Raw genomic sequence first — 17,693 nt, 5'->3', positions numbered from 1 at the left:
TTGTCTTAGCTTCTGCGTTCGATTTGCAAAGACCTCATAGAATCATACCGTTGGAAGGGACCACCAGGGTCATCTAGTCCAACCCCCTGCACAATGCAGGGAATTCACAACTACCTCCCCCACACCCCCAGCGACCCCTACGTGCCCAGAAGATGGCCAAGATGCCCTCCCTCTCATGAACTGCCTAAGGTCTCTCATGAACTGCCTAAGCTTCCCTAATTTCATAGGGAAGCTGTTAGTGAACACATGAAGCTGCTTTATACGGAATCAGACCCTTGGTCCATTGAAGTCAGTATTGTCTACTCACACCGGCAGCAGCTCTCCAGGGTCTCAGGTAGAGGACTTTCGCATCACCTACTTGCCTGGTTCCTTTAACTGGAGATGCCAGGGATTGAACCTGGGACCTTCTGCATGCCAAGCAGAAGCTCTGCCACTGAGCCACGGCCCCTCCCCAAGTGAAGATAACCTGGGCTATTTGGCATGACCTGTTAGTAGATTTTACTCTGCGTTGTGGGTGGGGATGTTGCTTGGGAGTTGGAATGGTTCATGGAAATATTCCCCGAAGTTTTTGAGGTCATTAATTTGTAGGACTGATGTAAGTTGGAAGCAGCTTGACAGCATTTAACACACACATCAGCTTGACCCCGGAGCGCTTGCGTCTTCTCCTGTGTTGGCCCGCTTGACTACTTGGGGGGTCTTTTCCTCTGAATCCGCTGTTGCTTCAGCAGTGCCACTGATCTCGTGGGTGGGGTGGGGTGTGGAGGGCTGGGCTTGGTAGTGTGGAGGGCCCTGGGTCATTTGAACACACACCCCACACACACTGTGGTTCTTTATGGGTAGAAGCAAGCTCCAGTGTGGTGTAGCGGTTAGGAGCAGTGGACGCTAATCTGGTGAACCGGGTTGATTTCCCCACTCCTACACATGAAGCCAGCTGGGTGACCTTGGGCACAGTTCTCTTAGAGCTCTCTCAGCCCTACCTACCTCACAGGGTGTCTGTTGTGGAGTGGAGGGGGGGAGGGGAAGGTTATTGTAAGCCAGTTTGATTCTTCCTTGGTAGAGAAAGTCAGCATTTAAAAACCAGCTCTTCTGCTTCTTCAAGAGCCGAATGTCTTTTCAGGGGAATGTTTTTTGTTTTTAATTAATTCACACTTTTGTTTCAGAATCCCAATTCGCCCCGAAGGTCCAAGTCCATGAAACATAAAAATGGTGAGTATATTGTGGGGGATGCTTCGTACCCGCTGCCTACCTCCCAAAGCATCCTGCCTGCATACGGCCTGCAGCAGTGTTTCCCAAACTCCTGGTACCTGCAGCATGCTTGCTTGCTTAATTAAAATTGGAGGCATACTTCACTTGATGGAAAAGGTGTGCTTTTTGGATTGTCTAAGAAAGTTGTCTGCTCAGAAGAGCCTACATCCTATGTTTTCTGTATTAATTGCTAATCTGGGTGTGCTGCAAGGAGGCAAGCCCAGGGCAGTCACTCATACAGAGGCGCAGTGGGCAGTCTCCTTTTAAAGTTCTGCTATGGCTTGACATTGGGCATGATTGATGTAACCGCGTCCCATTGTAAAGCATGGCAGAACTACCTGTTCTTGCATGGAGATGAGGCCCAGAGCTGTAAATCTTACAGAGGTGCAACAGTTGGCCTTGACTGCATTTTTTTCTTGTGGCATGCTAGCATGTCCAGCACAGTTTGGAAAGTTCTGTTACAGAAATGTGCCAGACAGAAAGATAAAAATGCAAGGTAGGGAACTTGAGCTGGACATTTTATTTGTTTGTTTGTTTGTTTATTCTAGCCCACCATCAATCCCCAGCCAAGGCCAGGCTCAGGGTGGTGAATGAGTAAACAATAAATTAATAAAACCATAATACATCTTTGATTAAAACTCTTAAAACCACACAGCAAAAATGGTCTTGTTTGTGGGCTTCCTTAGAGGCTCCTGGTTGGCCACTGTGTGAACAGAATGCTGGACTTGATGGGCCCTGGTTTGATCCAGCAGGGCTTTTCTTACATTCTTATGACAGCTTGCGGCTACCCTCAATTATAGTCCTGGTGGAATAACTCCATCTTACCAACCCTGTGGAACTCTTTAAGGTCCTGCAGGGCCCTGATGTCACTAGGGAGGGAGTTCGGCAAGGCCAGGGCCGAAAAAGCCTTGGCCCTTGTAAAGACAGCCGCACACCCCTTGGAGTGGGGACCACTAACAAGTTGTCATTAGTAGACTGAAATGCTCTTTGGGGGGTGCACCCCCACCTTTTTGATCAGTCTGTGATGAGTCGCAGCTTTAGCTTATAAATGAGGCAGTCGGGGCCTAGGAAGTGTGTAAGCCTGGAGTGAGCAACGTGGCCAGGATGTGCTGTGTTCAGAAAGCTGGAAGGTTCATCAGTTGGATTAAGGGTGGGTCAGGAAGGCCAAGTGCAGGTAGGTTTAGTTGGATGAGGTTGAAGTAGACCCCCTGAACATTATTTGGCTGGGTGCAGCACGGGCTCCTGGGCCTGGGATATGGCTGTTGTCAGAGGTGGTTGTGTGGCCCATGGCTCGCTCTTTGGAGTAGGGAGGACTGCTGGGCACAGAGCAGTTAGGGTTGCCAGGTCCCTCTTCGCCACCGTCAGGAGGTTTTTGGGGTGGAGCCTGAGGAGGGCGGGGTTTGGGGACGAGAGAGACTTCAATGCCATAGTGTCCAATCGCCAAAGCGTCCATTTTCTCCAGGTGAACTGATCTCTTATCGGCTGGAGATCAGTTGTAATAGCAGGAGATCTCTAGCTAGTACCTGGAGGTTGGCAACCTTACTAATGCGGGAAGAAAGCAGAGGTCATGAATTGCACTGGGGCACTCGGACGGTGCAGGGCCACTCATGGACCCCCTACCTGCTCGTTGCTGCACTGATCACCGAAAGGGAGATGTCAGGGGAGCCCCGCTTAGATGCACCTCACCTCGGGTCGTATTCAGCTCCCTGACCTCTCTGCCCCTCATATTCCCGCTGGTGCTGGTCTTTCCTGTTGTGCTGGCAACGTTAGCAAATCGTTCAATGCTGCTCTGGAAACAAGGGGTATTTTTTGACTGCATTGGACATGATCCATGTGCACCTGCACAACATTCAGCTTTTCCCGGTGCAGGATTTGGGGGTGGGCTTGTTGGTTGTTTGGCAGACAAATGGCCGTATGGGAAATAAGCAGGGTCACCTTTGAGAGTAAATACACGTCCTGGGTTCTGGTTTTCCTGGTTTGTGGATTTGGGCATGAAGCTGGTGGTAGGAGGGGGTCTATGTCTAGTGTTTCTGACTCGCTTCTTCTTTGTCTCTCTCCCCCCCACACACACATCTTAGGGGAGCTGAGTGGGAACTTGGACCCGTTTAAGGTGAGTTGAGCGCAGGACCGTGGCTTCCTCTTCTCGTGGCTCCTGGAGTCCTCCGATCACCTGCGCTGATTTTCATAGCTGCACATGCGCAACCGGGGGTCTAAGCAGAATTTCAAGGGCCAGGAACACATGGCCAGTCTGGTGCTTGGTGGCGGCTCTTCAAAGGGCAATCGCTGTCCTTGATGTACACCCTAAAGTATCTCTCTCTGTGTGTTTTCTGCTCTGTAGTACAACAACTCTGCTGGAGTTAATTATGAAACCCTGGGCCCCGAGGAGCTCCGCACGCTGCTCACGACGGTGAGTATTTTGCACCCAGTTTCCTTCTGTCTGCCACTGTGCTCGACCGTCTCCTACCACAAACACCAACTGTTTGTAACCGGTGGCTTCATTGAAAAACGCTCCAACCGTCGGGGCAGCCACCAGGGCTTCCAGGGCCCCCTAGTGCTCCTGTTCCGGACCACCTGCTCACTCGCTCGTGCGCTTCCCCTGCTTGCTGCCCACTCGCCTTTCTCCTACCAAGGAAGGAACACAAACAGCAGGCCCACATGCTGTCACCCCTCCACACGTGTCCACACACCCATCCCCTGGTGGTGTGGGAGGTGTGTGGAGCCAGGAGCGCAGATGTGCAAGCGGGCTGCAGGAGGGCTTGTGAAAGATGGCCTGAATGGGTGGGTGGGGGAGCATAAGGGAGGGAGGGTGGCAGGCGAAGAGGGCCCCAATGTCCTCCTGCCTGCCCCCCAAAACCTGGAAGGAGAAGAAGAAGAGTTGGTGTTTATATGCCGACTTTCTCTACCACTTAAGGGAGATTCAAACTGGCTTACAATCACCTTCCCCTCCCCACAACAGACACCCTGTGAAGTAGTTGGGGCTGAGAGAGCTCTTAAGAGCTGTGACTTGCCCAAGGTCACCCAGCTGGCTTTATGTGGAGGAGTGGGGAATCAAACCTGGTTCTCCAGATCAGAGTCCACCGCTCCAAACCACCACTCTTAACCACCACACCATACTGAACCTGCCTTGAAACACCCCAATGAATTTATCCCAGTGAAGTGACTTCTAAAAGTCAGTCGACTCGAGGGCAAAGCCCACATGGTTGGTTTATTTGTTTACCTCATTTATTCTCCACCTTTCTCCCTGGTGGGGGTGGGGAACAGTTTACATCAATCTCCATTTTGTTCTCACAACAACCCTGCAAGGTAGGTTAGGCTGAGAGGCCATGGCTCAGTGGTAGAGAATCTGCTTGGCATGCTGAAGGTCCTGAGTTCAGTTCCCAGCATCTCCAGTTGAAAAGGCCAGGTAGTCGGTGATGTGAAGGAACTCTGCCTGAGATCTTGGAGAGCTGCGGCCGGTCAAGTAGATGGTAACCAACCTTGATGGACCAAGGGTCTGATTCACTGTAAGGCAGCTTCGTGCATCCATGAGTGTGTGTGACTGGCCCAAGGTCACGCAGCAAGCTTCCGTGGCAGGAGTGGGGATTTCAATCTCTCTCCCAGATCCTAGTCCGACATCCTCATCCCTTCACCATACTGGATGGCTTTAACCAATATTGAATCCAAACCAAAAGGGTTGCGCTGAAGAACGTTAAAAATTCAAATATATACATTTTAATATGGTGCACAGTAAAGTTAAAAACACAGGGCCTATATAGTAGGCTGCTAATTCACAAGAAATAAATACATAAAACACATACACAGTTGATGTATAACCGTACAGTGACCAAAGTAGGACCAAACTAGGACTGGAGGCCCTACTTTGGTCACTATATGGTTATACATCAACTGTGTATGTGTTTTATGTATTTATTTCTTGTGAATTAGCAGCCTACTATATAGGCCCTGTGTTTTTAACTTTACTGTGCACCATATTAAAATGAATATATTTGAAATTTTAACGTTCTTCAGCTCAACCCTTTTGGTTTGGATTCAGCGTTTTGGTTGAGTTTAATTTGTCCCTCCCCCTTTTTTTCATTGTTTAATCAAAATTGTTCACTGGTTATAGAATTCCGACTCGTTTAAGTCTACCTGGATATTTGGCTGCCCTGTAAAATCAAAGCAGTTCCATCAAATGACAACTGCGGCCGATTCTGTGTGCAGTTCTTACCTGTTAAGGCCCTTCAAGGCCCAGGACGCTCATCTCTGCAAGACCTAGACTTGTATCCCAGTGTGCGCCAGTATGGCAGCCCTATTTCTCAGTTCAAGGCCTGCTCCAGGTGCCAACATTTAAGCAGATCTCCTCCTCCCCTGCCTGAACCAGAGCATTTTCTGCCGTGGTCCCTGTATTGTAGACCGGCCTTCCTCAGTGTGCCGAGGCATCACCCTTCTTGTTAATGCTCCAGTGCCACTGCGAGGAAGAGTTAACTCTTTCCAGAGGAGTTGGGCTAAGTTGTATGGCCTTCAACTCTGAATTAGTTTTTGATCCATTTAATCCTTTGTTGCCCCAGAAGGTCGGACCAGAACAAACGGGTTTAAATTAAATCACAAGAGTTTCCGTCTAGACATTAGGAAGAATTTTCTAACAGTTAGAGCTGTTCCTCAGTGGAACAGGCTTCCTCGAGAGGTGGTGAGATCTCCTTCCCTGGAGGTTTTTAAGCAGGGGCTAGACGGCCATCTGTCAGCAATGCTGATTCTATGTCCTTAGGCAGATCATGAGAGGAAGGGCATCTTGGCCATCTTCTGGGCATGTATATGTCACTGGTGGTGTATGTGCATTGGGGGAGGTAGTTGTGAATTTCCTGCCTTGTGCAGGGGGTTGGACTAGATGACCCTGGTGGTCCCTTTTAATTCTATGATTCATTTGTGGTTATCTGATAGGTTTGCCGTGTTACTTAAAGCACCTATCTGGGAGGAGAAACAAGCAAACCCAGGAAGCTTTGACATGGCAGTTACCTGGGAGCAGAGCCCATCAGCCACGTGCAGCCAAAGGATATTTAGAGTTCACAGGCTGTGTGTGTTGCCGGCTGACTGTGTATTTGGCTCCAGTAGGGGGGCGGGGGCTGCTTGCAACAAAAGAATAGCGGGGGAGGCGGCAGCGCCTCGAGCCAGGCTTTGTTGGAATACGTTTCGAGCCACAGCCAATCAGAGTGCTCTGGCTGGAGGCACAAATTGGATGCTGAAGGTGCGCGTGCCCGGCTGCACGCAAACATGTGCCGATGCTCCAGCGATAGCATTGTTTACTGACCTAAATAAAATTGGCTTTCTAGTCTCTTCTCTCCGTGTCCCTTGAGGTTTTCTTGCTCTTTGCGCTGGGAAGAGGCATCGGGCCGGCAGGAGGTCCTTGGCCCAGTTGTCTTTATCTTGCCACGTGTTTAACTGTGTGCGTCAGCCACCTTGAGCACTAGGGAAGGTGGGATGTAAACACTTCAATTAATTTCTCTTTGGGGTTGGAGAGAAGAGTTGCCTTGAGAAGGAATACTGCACCTTGACCATCTTCTGGGCATGGAATAGGGTTCACTGGGGGGGGTGGGGGAGGTAGTTGTGAATTTCCTGCACTCTGCAGGGGGTTGGACTAGATGACCCTGGTGGTCCCTTCCAACTCTATGATTATATGATTCTGTGCATCTGGTCAACCTCCTGAATGGAGCCAGATAGGTTTTGTGGGACCAGACAGTGCCCTCTTTATCTCCAGAACTTGTGAAGCAGGGTTCCCCAACGTGGTGTCCATAGGTGCTCACCGAAACCTTTTCTGGCACCCACCAAGTGTTCTTAGGAGGTGGGTGGGGCCGGGAAGGCCTTTTGCCCAGCAAGGCTTCTGGCTGCCTATGGGAGATTTGATTGGCTGTGCAGATTTTATTTTTTAAAGTATCTTCGGCAGCAGCTGCCACCACAGCACAAGGATCTTTACTGTGTGACTGAAGGTAAGCTGGGGCAGCCATTTTGCAGCAGCCATTTTGTTAACTTACTTAACTTAAAAACCTTTAATGGCATAAGTAATATTACAATTGTTACAGAAGGTTAATAAAATATGCAGTCATTAAGATAAAAACATAGGCCAGTAAATTCCAATAATAGAAATTACAAACTTTGGGCTTTTTGGACTTTCATCACATCCACTAGAAAATTGGCAACATCTACAGTAACCTCCGGATCGGACTCATTCAATAAAAATTGACGTTTTACTTGGGTAGGTAGGTGATATTTGGAAAGAAGTCAATTTTTTAACCATTTCCCATGGGGTGTTTCGTATAGAGGGCAGACAAACAGAATATGATCAATTGAGTCCAGGGAATAGGTATCACAGGGACAAATCCTTTCCTGGATTGGTATTTGTTGATACCTTCCATATAGCATCCTTGAAGGAAAGGCATTAACCCTAGCGAGAGAGAAGGCTCTGCGGAGGGGTGGGATGTCCAGAGTATGAAAATAATGGGGAATATTGTCGGTTAAATTCTTGAGACCCAACATTGCTGGAGAGCAGACCAAGGGTTGAATGGGGAGTAACTTCTGACGCTCCATATCCAAGAAACGCTGTTTAACAATTTTAAAAATATGGGCCTCAGTAGTTAAAGCCAGGTCTTCCACAGAGACGCCAGATCTTATTTTGGACAGAATTAGACAATCCCAGGAGGTATTATGAAGTTCTTTTAGCAGCTGAGACATCAGAGAAACACACTCTGTTCTAAAAACCAGTTTAAGCCAATAACGAATGGTTCGCAGCCATGCCTTGGTTAGCCATTTTGTTGCTGCACCCACCCCGCTGTGTCGGAATTCCAGATGTGCCCGCAGGCTCAAAAAGGTGGGGGACCCCTGTTGTAAAGCTTCTGCTTGTTTCTGGATCAGCCATATTGGCTTGCGTGTCGCCATATCCCTAGTGACAGGATTATTCCCTTCTACCACTTCCCCCATTCCTGCCTGGCTGCTGAGGGAGCTTCTTCTTGGGACTTTGTTTGCTGTTGAATCTCTTCACCCAGGTTTCCTGATTTTAAAAAAATGAACATAAATCAGAGGTAGGCTTCTCTGCTGCACCCAGCCAGATTTATTTTCAGAGTGCGTAGTAACAAGAATTAGAAACATGGGGGGGCTCACCTGTGGGGGTTGAGTGGGGCATGCTGCTTGAGTGGAAGGAGACTTGCTTGGTGTAGTGACTCACGTTAGGGGTGCAACAGGCATCCTCCATGGTTTGATAATTCTGCTTCGTCTATCAACTGGGGGCGGTTGCTCCAATGGAGCAGTCTAGCAGAGGCTGGCAGGAAGGAGGCAAGGCCAGAGTAGAGACTCATGCAGAGATGCTGCAGCCAGCTTCCTCTCTGGGTGAGTACTTTGGGGCTCACAGGAATGTCTTAATATTAAACTCCTCATAAGTTGAGTTATCGTATTGGCTGCAAGAAGTTAGTCTACTGTTGCACCATAGAGTTCCTGGAACATTTGATGGATGTTTCCTTTCACTTGTATACTTCATGATATCTGGGTTTTTTTCCCCTCTAGGAATGCGGGGTGATCTCTGAACACACCAAGAAGATGTGCACACGGTGAGCACAAAGCCCCTTCCTTGGATCCACCGACCTCTTTATTTAGCTATTTGTATCTTGCTTCTTCCAGTGGGGACCAAAAGTGGCTGACAATATAAAAGAGAAAGTTCAATAGAAATCAACAAGAGAAAGGGGGAGGCATCTGAGTACAAGGCAGGTCTTCCTGTGTCTCCTGACTGAGCTTCCTGGCAGCCCAAGGCTGCGACATGAAGGACAAGAGCCCTTTGGTTCAAGTCTTTGAGCACACCCAGGCCTTAAATAATGGTGGAGCAGAAGCCTCAGCTAGATATTTGGTAGCTGCTGCTAGCCAGCTAGCTAGCCAGCTCTTCCCCATTTCCTCCCCTCCTATTCCTTTGCCAGTGTTAATGGTTGCCAGGCCCAGGGTGTGTGTGTGTGTGGAGTAAGAAATATTCACAATCACCCCACTTCGGAGGTGGCTGGGTGAGAATCCAGATTGTTTGAAAATAACTTCCTCCATCTAATAGAATTAATGTTCAATGCAAAAAAAATCAATTGGAAGTTTCAGAAGGGGGGCAGGGGCTTGGAATTCCCAAACTGCCCACCTCCTGGGTGTGCCCTGACCTGGATGGCCCAGGCTAACCAGGTCTCGGAAGCTAAGCAAGATTGGCCCTGGTAAGTATGTGGATGAGACACCACCAAGGTACACCAGGATCACTATGCAGAAGAAAGCAGAGGAAGGTAATGGCAAAGCTGTTAGTCTCTGCCTTGAAATGGGATCGCCATAAGTCAGCTGCAACTTGACAGCACTTTACACACACCACCACCTGGGCGAGTCTCTTCAACTGCTAACAGTGAACTGAATTGCAAAAGACTCATAGTTAAATTGTGGAACTCCCTGCCCCAGGATGTGGTGATGGCTGTCAACTTGGAAGGCTTTAAGAGGGGAGTGGACATGTTCATGGAGGACAGGGCTATCCATGGCTACTAGTCAAAATGGATATTAGTTATGATGCATACCTATTATCTCCAGGATCAGAGGAGCATGCCTATTCTAATAGGTGCTGTGGAACACAGGCAGGATGCTGCTGCAGTCATCTTGTTTGTAGGCTTCCTAGAGGCCCCTGGTTGGACACTGTGTGAACAGACTGCTGGATTTGATGGCTCTTGGTCTGATCCAGCATGGCCTTTCTTATGTTAGAGTTGGTACAGAAAAATAAGGGGAAAGAAAAATCCCCCCATCTCATTAACCTTGCAGATAAGACCATCCCCAAAAAATATCGCTTGCAAATCTTTTTTTTTTTTTTTTGCTACCTTCCATTGTGACCGAGGTCTTGTTCCTGTAAAAGAGAAATACCTTTGTTAACATAACAAAATTCTCCCTGCCTGTTTGTTTGGAGGAGGGCCTTATCTGCTCACAGACAGCCAGACCTGTAGCAGTTCCCAAGGCCTGCTTTTTAACCATTCCCTTGCAGCAGACTTAGGCCTTGAATCAGTAGAACCTGTATGTGGTCCTGGGACCCACTTTCCAATAGCTGGACATCTACATTTAAGTAAACTGAAACAAACGTTACCAAACCCCTGCTTCCTTGACCTTTTGCACATGTTTTAACGGCTGGTACAGCAAAGGCGCGATAACCCTGGAGGATTGGAGAGCCTAACTCCTGCATCCATGTTTCCTGTAAACATAAAAAGCCAAACCTTTGCAGAAACAGAAGAGCAGACTTAGACTGTGAGAGGGTGCACAGAAAGTGCTTCAGAGCTGCTTGTGTGAGGATTGCCGCTTCTCCATTTCCCACAGAGTGTTGAGTGGCTGTGGAAGGGTGGTAACATCGGGCTTTGGAAGGTGTCAGAGGCTACAACGTCTTCATGTCACGGCTAGGAGTGCCATCTGCCTACATTTCTAAGCAACTGCCCAGTAGCTCTTGGGTTTGGGCACTCAGTTAAGGGAGTTAAATTGTGTATAATTGTTCAAGCAACCCTGATGTAACTTTGCTGACCTCTTAATCTATGCCAGCCCTTAACCATGATTGTACCATTACATTTGCACTGATGCTAACCACGGTTGATGTCAGCAATTGGCTTGCAAACTCTGCTTAATGTTGGTACAGACAGCATGTTGTGCCATGGTTAGTGCTTGCAAGAGAAAAGAATCATTCCCAGGGGTCCCCAACCTTTTTGAGCCTGAGGGCACATCTGGAATTCTGACGTGGTGGGCACAGCAATAAAATGGTTGCCACAGGAGGCAGAGCCAGCCGCAAAATTATTGCCACAGTTTAACTTCAGTAACACAGTGCACATCCTTGTGTTATGGTGGCAGCTGCTGCCAAAGCAACATTTTTAAAAATCTGCACAGCCAATCAGAAGCCTTGCTGCACAAAAGCCCCACCTCCCCCCCCCACTTCCTAAAAACCGCTGGCAGGCACCAGAAAAGGTGTCAGTGGGCACCATGGGGCCCACGAGCGCCATGTAGGGCCCCCCGCTGTAGCCTGTATACATTCTGCAAATGAAGCTCAACTGCCTGGATTTGTTCTGTGTCTCCTGCTCATGAGCAGTCACTGAAACCCTGTGTGCCCTGAGGAGTGAAATTCTCCCTCCAGCTTCTGCAGTGTCGCCTCCCATGCTGGCAAGCATAATTTTGCAGCCATGAGGCGTTGCAGCTTGCTCTGAAAAAGAAAAAAAGAAAAATGGAGCTACTGAGGCTACTGAATTGCACGCCTAGTTCCAGTTGTTGTACTGCAGCAGCATAGGTGTGGTTTTGGGGGGATTTTACAGGGTCAGGGTGCCTGTCTTTTCTTGGGGTGCTCCTGACTGCACGCTCTAGCACTCACCATCTGGCGCTGGGGGTGGGACAGGAAATGTGCCCGTCCCCAGCCGCTGACCTTGCCCTGCGTGTCCGTTTCCTGCAGGTCTCTGCGCTGCCCCCAGCACACGGATGAACAGCGGAGGTCAGTCAGGGTCTACCTCCTGGGACCCTCTGCGTAAGTGTGATGGGATGGAGGCAGGGCGGATGTGAAGTGGGACCAACCCCCCCAAAAATATTTCGTATACTTTAATACTAAGTTCAGGTGGAAGGACTCTTAACAGCAGAGCTGTGCTTTTTTTAAAAATGTAAAATTTCTGCACCAACAAAAGCTGGAATTCTGCAGCTTGTAGAAATAAGGCTTGACATGATGCCTCAATGAATTAATTGGCAGATTTTTGAATACCCCAGTTGAACAGAGGGTCTGCCCGTGGAAAGGCAGAGACAGAAGCACATTCCCATTTTTTATTCAGATTTCACAGTTTCTTGTATGATCTCACAACTACCATTTAATCTATCTGCAATCTGGTAATGATAAGGCTGTTACTCTATCCGCAGTTTATTACTTAATGGCCGCTTTGAAGATACGCTGAAAGTTATAATCAAGTTATGCCCAAATGCTCATTTGCATACAGGCGCTCTTTTGGAACTGGTATAAATAAGAGAAATTGGGCAGCTGGCTGCAATTCCCTTTATTTTGCATAATTTGCTCCTGAGGGAGGGCTAAAGAGTTATTCTCTGGAAGGTTTATTCTGCTCTCCCCGTTCTACCTTTTGAAACTTCAGCAGGATCTTACTTGCCTCTAAGCATCTATTTGTAGTCAGCTTCTAGTCCTTATGACTACAAATAGCTTTTGACTATTGTAGTGAGTGCTGAGATTTTTCAGGTAGCTACATTCCGTGCCTCCGTGGCCTCACAGCAATATCTATAGGTGGACGTCCTGATTTCAGGTTGGGCAGGTGCCTGAAGAGCGTTAGGGATAAGAACATGAGAATTGGTGCTGCTCAGCCGGACCTGGATTCCTTGCCCAAAAGCAAGCAGCCAGGTGCTCCTGTGCACTCATAAGCAGAGCATGGAGGTGGGGGGCTTTTTCCTAGGCTGAAAGCATCTGGAGCACCCTGACTGGACAGCCCCAGCTAGCCTGACCTCGTCAGATCTCAGAAGCTAAGCAGGGTTGACCCTGGCAAGTATTTGGATGGGAGACCTCCAAGGAATACCAGGGTTGAGACGTGGAGGCAGGCAATGGAAAACCACCTCCGAACGTCTCTTGCCTTGAAAACCCCATCAGGGGTTGCCATAAGTTAGATGTGACTTGACTGCAGAAAAAACAACATCAGGAGCAGGGGTCTGCAAACCTTTTACAATTAAAGAGCCAAACTATATCGAAATTCAGAGCAAGCAATGAGAGACAGTAGAACATACCATTGACATTGCTGATAGTTTACATATTGACTGAGAATCTGTAAAGTTTCTGCAACTCAAACACTGGTTGTTATGAGTCCTTTATTAGGAAACAACACTTACGTGGTCTCATGATAAGTAATAAATATACACAGAGAGCACCCTGTGAGATTGTCCTAGTATGCTGGAATAAATCTGCACATGGTTCATTCTTTGATTACTGGCAGCTTCCCACCGCTATCATTTCTTTCTTTTTTTTGTGTGTAAAACATCTCTAAGAAGCCATTTAGTCCTGTAAAAATATCTGCCATTCCCTTCGCAGAATGGTGGTTCTACCATCCAACCTATCCTTCCAATGTACCGTAACTTAAGGATTTCATTTTCTTTTTTGAAACAGCCATTTCAAATGGATTCTGTACTGAGCAACAGGTTGTAGATCCTGATCTAAAGGTTCCATGTAGTTATCTCTGTTTACAGCCACTTTAAGATTATCTGTCTAGTGCTTTTTGTTTTAAAAAAGGGGAAATAGTCATGTAAGCTAGTATCCATGGCCGTATCACGTGGTAGTCATTTCCACAATCCTACAGTTGTGTCCACAGAAAAATCTATTTTAATACGAGTGGCGAGTGAGTCCACAAAGTAATCTTGTTAGCTTTGTCACTGAATATTATGCAAAGTGTAGCAAAATCCTTTTTTTTTTTAAAGACAAGCAAAGTAGTTCGGTGGGGAGAAAGGGTGAAGGAGGGGTTAGCAAATTGTGATTGTGCCAGCTTTTGGCCCCATTTTGCCTCAGAGGTGGGGGGACATCTGCACTCCTCGTGGGCGGGGCCACCTGGATGCTTCAGCTCCTCTCACACAACTGCCCCTTTTCCTAGCTCACTTCCTGAGACGGAAGGAAGTATGGAGAACGACAGCTTTGACGTGGCAGAGAGCCAGGCCCTCATGAGCCGATTGCAGTGGGACGGGTCTTCAGACATCTCACCCTCCGACTCTGCCTCATCGAAAGCAAGTAAGAATATGTTGGCGTGTTGGTGGATCCAAGTGTAAATGGTGATGTCGGAAGCCGTTGTCAGGAGCCAGGGTTGGGGGTAGTCCATGTCTTAAAACAGCGCTCCAGGATAACCATCATTCTGCCACCTATTCAAGGCTGAACAGCTCCCTCGCATGCGTGCTTATTTTGCAGTATTCAATGCAAGATGCTGAAAGCCACTGGAAATTCCTGCCTTTCCCCATCACTCCCCTACTCCTTCCCACACCCAGTTCTGTGGGGTGCTGGCTACTCTCTCCCCCCCCCCCCATGCTTTCAAGGCTGACTTTGTGGCCTCTGACTTGGTAAGGTAGGTTTGTTTGTTTTGGCTTAGAGAAAAATGGAAACTTCCTGGTCTCCTCAATACCATTTTCCTGCTTGCACCATGTAGATTGCCCGAGGGAGTCTTTAGGCCAGAGGTCTCCGACCTTTTTGAGCCTGCGGGCACTTGTGGAATTCCGACCCAGGGCAGCGGGTGCAGCCAACCTCTCAACGTCATGGAGTGAGGTTATATATAACACTAATAGTACCTCTTTGACATTTCAAGCAGAAATCCTGTTTAAATGGATGCATTTAATCTGCAAACAGGAGTCAGCTCCTCCTACTTTCTTGGCAGGCACCAGGACAGGTGTCTGGGCATCATGGTGCCCGCAGGCGTCATGTTGGGGATCCCTGTTTTATGTCATTGGCTTTGATATTGTCTTCCCCGGAAGTCCTGGGCTCATCAGAGGGGAGATCAGTAACAGCAGAAGCTGTCCCTGAGGAGCTTTGTCCACCACTACTGACTCCTCTGCAAGGCTTCATGATACAGTGTGTTGTAAGGTGCACTTCGAGATTATGCAGGTTCGTGGATGGGCCAGGTTTTGTTGGTATCCCATTCAAACAAAGAATGCTCTCTAGAATCATAGAGTTGGAAGGGACCACCAGGATCATCTAGTCCAACCTCCTGCAGCAGAAGATGGCCAAGGTGCCCTCCCTATCATCATCTGCCTAAGGTCATAGAATCAGCATTGCTGAGAGATGGCCATCTAGCCTCTGCTTACAAACCTCCAGAGAAGGTTTTACCAACTCCCTAGGAAGCCTGTTCCACTGAGGAACTGCTCGAACTGTTAGAAAATTCTTCCTAATATCTAGACGGAAACTCTTTTTATTTAATTTCAACCCGTTGGTTCTGGTCTGACCTTCTGGGGCAACAAAACAACTCGGCACCATTTTCTATATGACAGCCCTTCAAGTACTTGAACATGGTTATCATATCCCCTCTCAGTCTTCTCCTCTTCAGCTCCTTCAACCTTTCCTCACAGGACTTGGTCTCCAGACCCCTCACCATCTTTCTAGCCCTCCTCTGGACATGTTCCAGCTTGTCTACACCCTTTTAAAATTGTGCCCAAAACTGAACACATTACTCTAGGTGAAGTCTGAGCAGAGTAAAGCGATACCATCACTTTGCGTGATCTGGACACTATACTTCTATTGATGCAGCCCAAGATCACATTTGCCTTTTTAGCTACCGTATCACACTGCTGACTCATGTTCAGTGTTTGGTCTACTGTGTTCCTTTGCCGTGTTCAAGGACTCTGCAGCAGGAGTTCCTTGTCAGATTAAATCAATGAGCGAAAATGGAAAGACAGCCAGCGCTGTGGATCATGGTTAGTGTGTCCAACTAGGACCCGGGAGTCCTGAATTCAGATCTCCAATGAAGTAAAGCTCACCAGGTCACCATCCCTCGGCCTTCCAAATGTCATAGAGTTGTTGTGAGGACAACGTGAGGGTAAGGAGAATTATGTATGCCCCTCCAAGACGATTGGAGCAAAAGAGGGATAAAAACAGACAGATATCCACTGTTGCAGCAGAGGCAGGAGTTAGAAGAAGAAAACAGAGTGACCCCAGTATCAACCGGTAGCAGCACGTAGAACTTCATGTGAAGTGCAGGGGGCACTTGGGGGACTCAGTAGTTGCGAGAGAGTGCCAGTTCTGGGACAGGAATGACCAGCATGTGCGATACCGCTTTGGCAGTTCAGAGTCCTCACATGCCATTGGTTTTGAACAGAGACCGCTCATTAGTTGACTGAGTCTTTTGAGTGCTGGCTAATACTGAGATGCTTGACCGATGGATGTACGTATGTTTCTTGATCTGCGGTTGGGACTAGGCCAGTGCATTTATTTGGGGCACTCATTCCTCGCAAAATATGTAGTACCTAGGATAGTTATTCGCAAAGAATTTTTAAAGAATCCTAAGAATCATACAATTTAAAATGACATAGACAGCAGCATCAAATATCAATAGCAGGGACAGCTTCAGAGCAGATTCTTTTCAATGAAACTCTCCCTCCTCCAATGGACTTTCAGAATACAAATCTCAAGGGGTGGGGAGGGGCAGGTGCACACCTGGATCCCATAGGCAGAGTACCAAGGATGCGTTGCCTTGCGGTACCCATTCTCCTTGCGTCTTTCTGTGCAGAGTCCCAGCTGCAGATGCAAAGACACAGCCCAAACGGGACCCTGGATTGGGTGGAAAGGCAGCAAAGAAATGTTTTAAGCAAATAAAATAAGTAACAGACTAGGTCCAGTTTTGTTATCCCTTAAAACCAAATGCTTTTCGGTGAAGGCAGTTGGTTCAACCTGCCTATCTAGGATATTTTTGTCCTGCGTTCAAGGGGTTCCTCTACACTGCCCCATTTTTATCCCCACAATATTCCAGTGAGGGTGAGAGTGTGGATTAACTGGAGGTCGCCCAGCGAGCATCGTGGCAGAGAGGGGATTGGAACCCCTGATCCTAGTCTAATCACTGCACTGGCTCTCTTGCTCAGCTGAGAGTCATCGAGGGGATGAACTTTGCACGTGTTCAGTTACCAGGGGTGCCGGCGGCAGGGACAGCAGCGTAAGAAAGCCAGGCTGGAATTTTGATATGGCAAGCAGCTGGGAGCCGGGGGCAAAGGCTTAGCTGCCCCCGACTTTTACCTGTGTCTCTTTCCCCCCTCTGCAGGTACAAACAACTCAGAGTCCCGGAAAACCAAAAAGAAGAAGCCACACATGAGCCTGGTTGGGGGCGCTCCTGGAATGAGCTCCAACAAGAAGAAGCTGAAGCCGAAGCCCCTGGCCCCTCCTACCCCCAGCCTCTATGATGACATCAACTGAATGACTGAGAATGGGACAGCCAGGAAAAAGGGGGTTATGGGGATGTGCCCCGGCACCCTTTGGACCCAGTACGGGGGAAGGGAGATAGACTACATCTTCTCACACGCCTGGGGTTTTTTTATGAACTGAAGAGAGGTGGCCGCATGTCTCCCCTTTCCTCCTGCCGTGCACAGCTCACCTTCATGTCCATCGGATGTGGAATGCGAGCACTGGATTGCCCGGGAACACCCACTTCTTCTGGGGGGGAAGGGGTGGGCATGGTTTGAGGCGGGGCCTTGAAGATGGGCCGTGCCTCCACCGGCTGAGGCATGGCCGTTCCCTCCCCACCCCCTTCCGCACGTGTCTATTTATTGTGTTGGTGAACATTCAATCATGACTATATTCACAGCGGCATCATAGGGACGGCTGGGTGGGGGGTGGCGGGCTCTCTTTTGTCTCCCTTGAGGCCTTTTGTTTCTCCAGGCCTGGCTTGGGGAAGGAACGCCTTCCTGTTCCTGCTCTTCTCGCTCCCTCCGTCTGCCTCCTCCTCGACTCAAGCGAGCCGCACGGC

General features: G+C 48.5%; 1 protein-coding gene across 1 annotated transcript in view; it reads left to right on the top strand.

The window, feature by feature from the left end:
• Nucleotides 1–17,162, top strand: part of ATXN7L3 (ataxin 7 like 3) — a 33,832-nt gene extending 16,670 nt beyond the window's left edge. Inside the window, exons 7-13 of the mRNA XM_056863366.1 lie at nt 1,161–1,206; nt 3,324–3,355; nt 3,584–3,652; nt 8,773–8,816; nt 11,684–11,755; nt 13,854–13,987; nt 16,992–17,162. Of these exons, the coding sequence (XP_056719344.1) occupies nt 1,161–1,206; nt 3,324–3,355; nt 3,584–3,652; nt 8,773–8,816; nt 11,684–11,755; nt 13,854–13,987; nt 16,992–17,143 (549 nt within the window). The 3' untranslated portion in view covers nt 17,144–17,162. The remainder of the gene's footprint in view (nt 1–1,160; nt 1,207–3,323; nt 3,356–3,583; nt 3,653–8,772; nt 8,817–11,683; nt 11,756–13,853; nt 13,988–16,991) is intronic.
• The last annotated feature ends 531 nt before the right edge of the window (nt 17,163–17,693 follow it).

This window comes from Euleptes europaea, chromosome 18 (assembly GCF_029931775.1).
Source record: "Euleptes europaea isolate rEulEur1 chromosome 18, rEulEur1.hap1, whole genome shotgun sequence".
In the NCBI taxonomy this organism is placed as follows: Eukaryota; Metazoa; Chordata; class Lepidosauria; order Squamata; family Sphaerodactylidae; genus Euleptes; species Euleptes europaea.
Note: the sequence above shows the minus strand (reverse complement) of the source record. Positions and strands in the feature narration are given on the sequence as shown.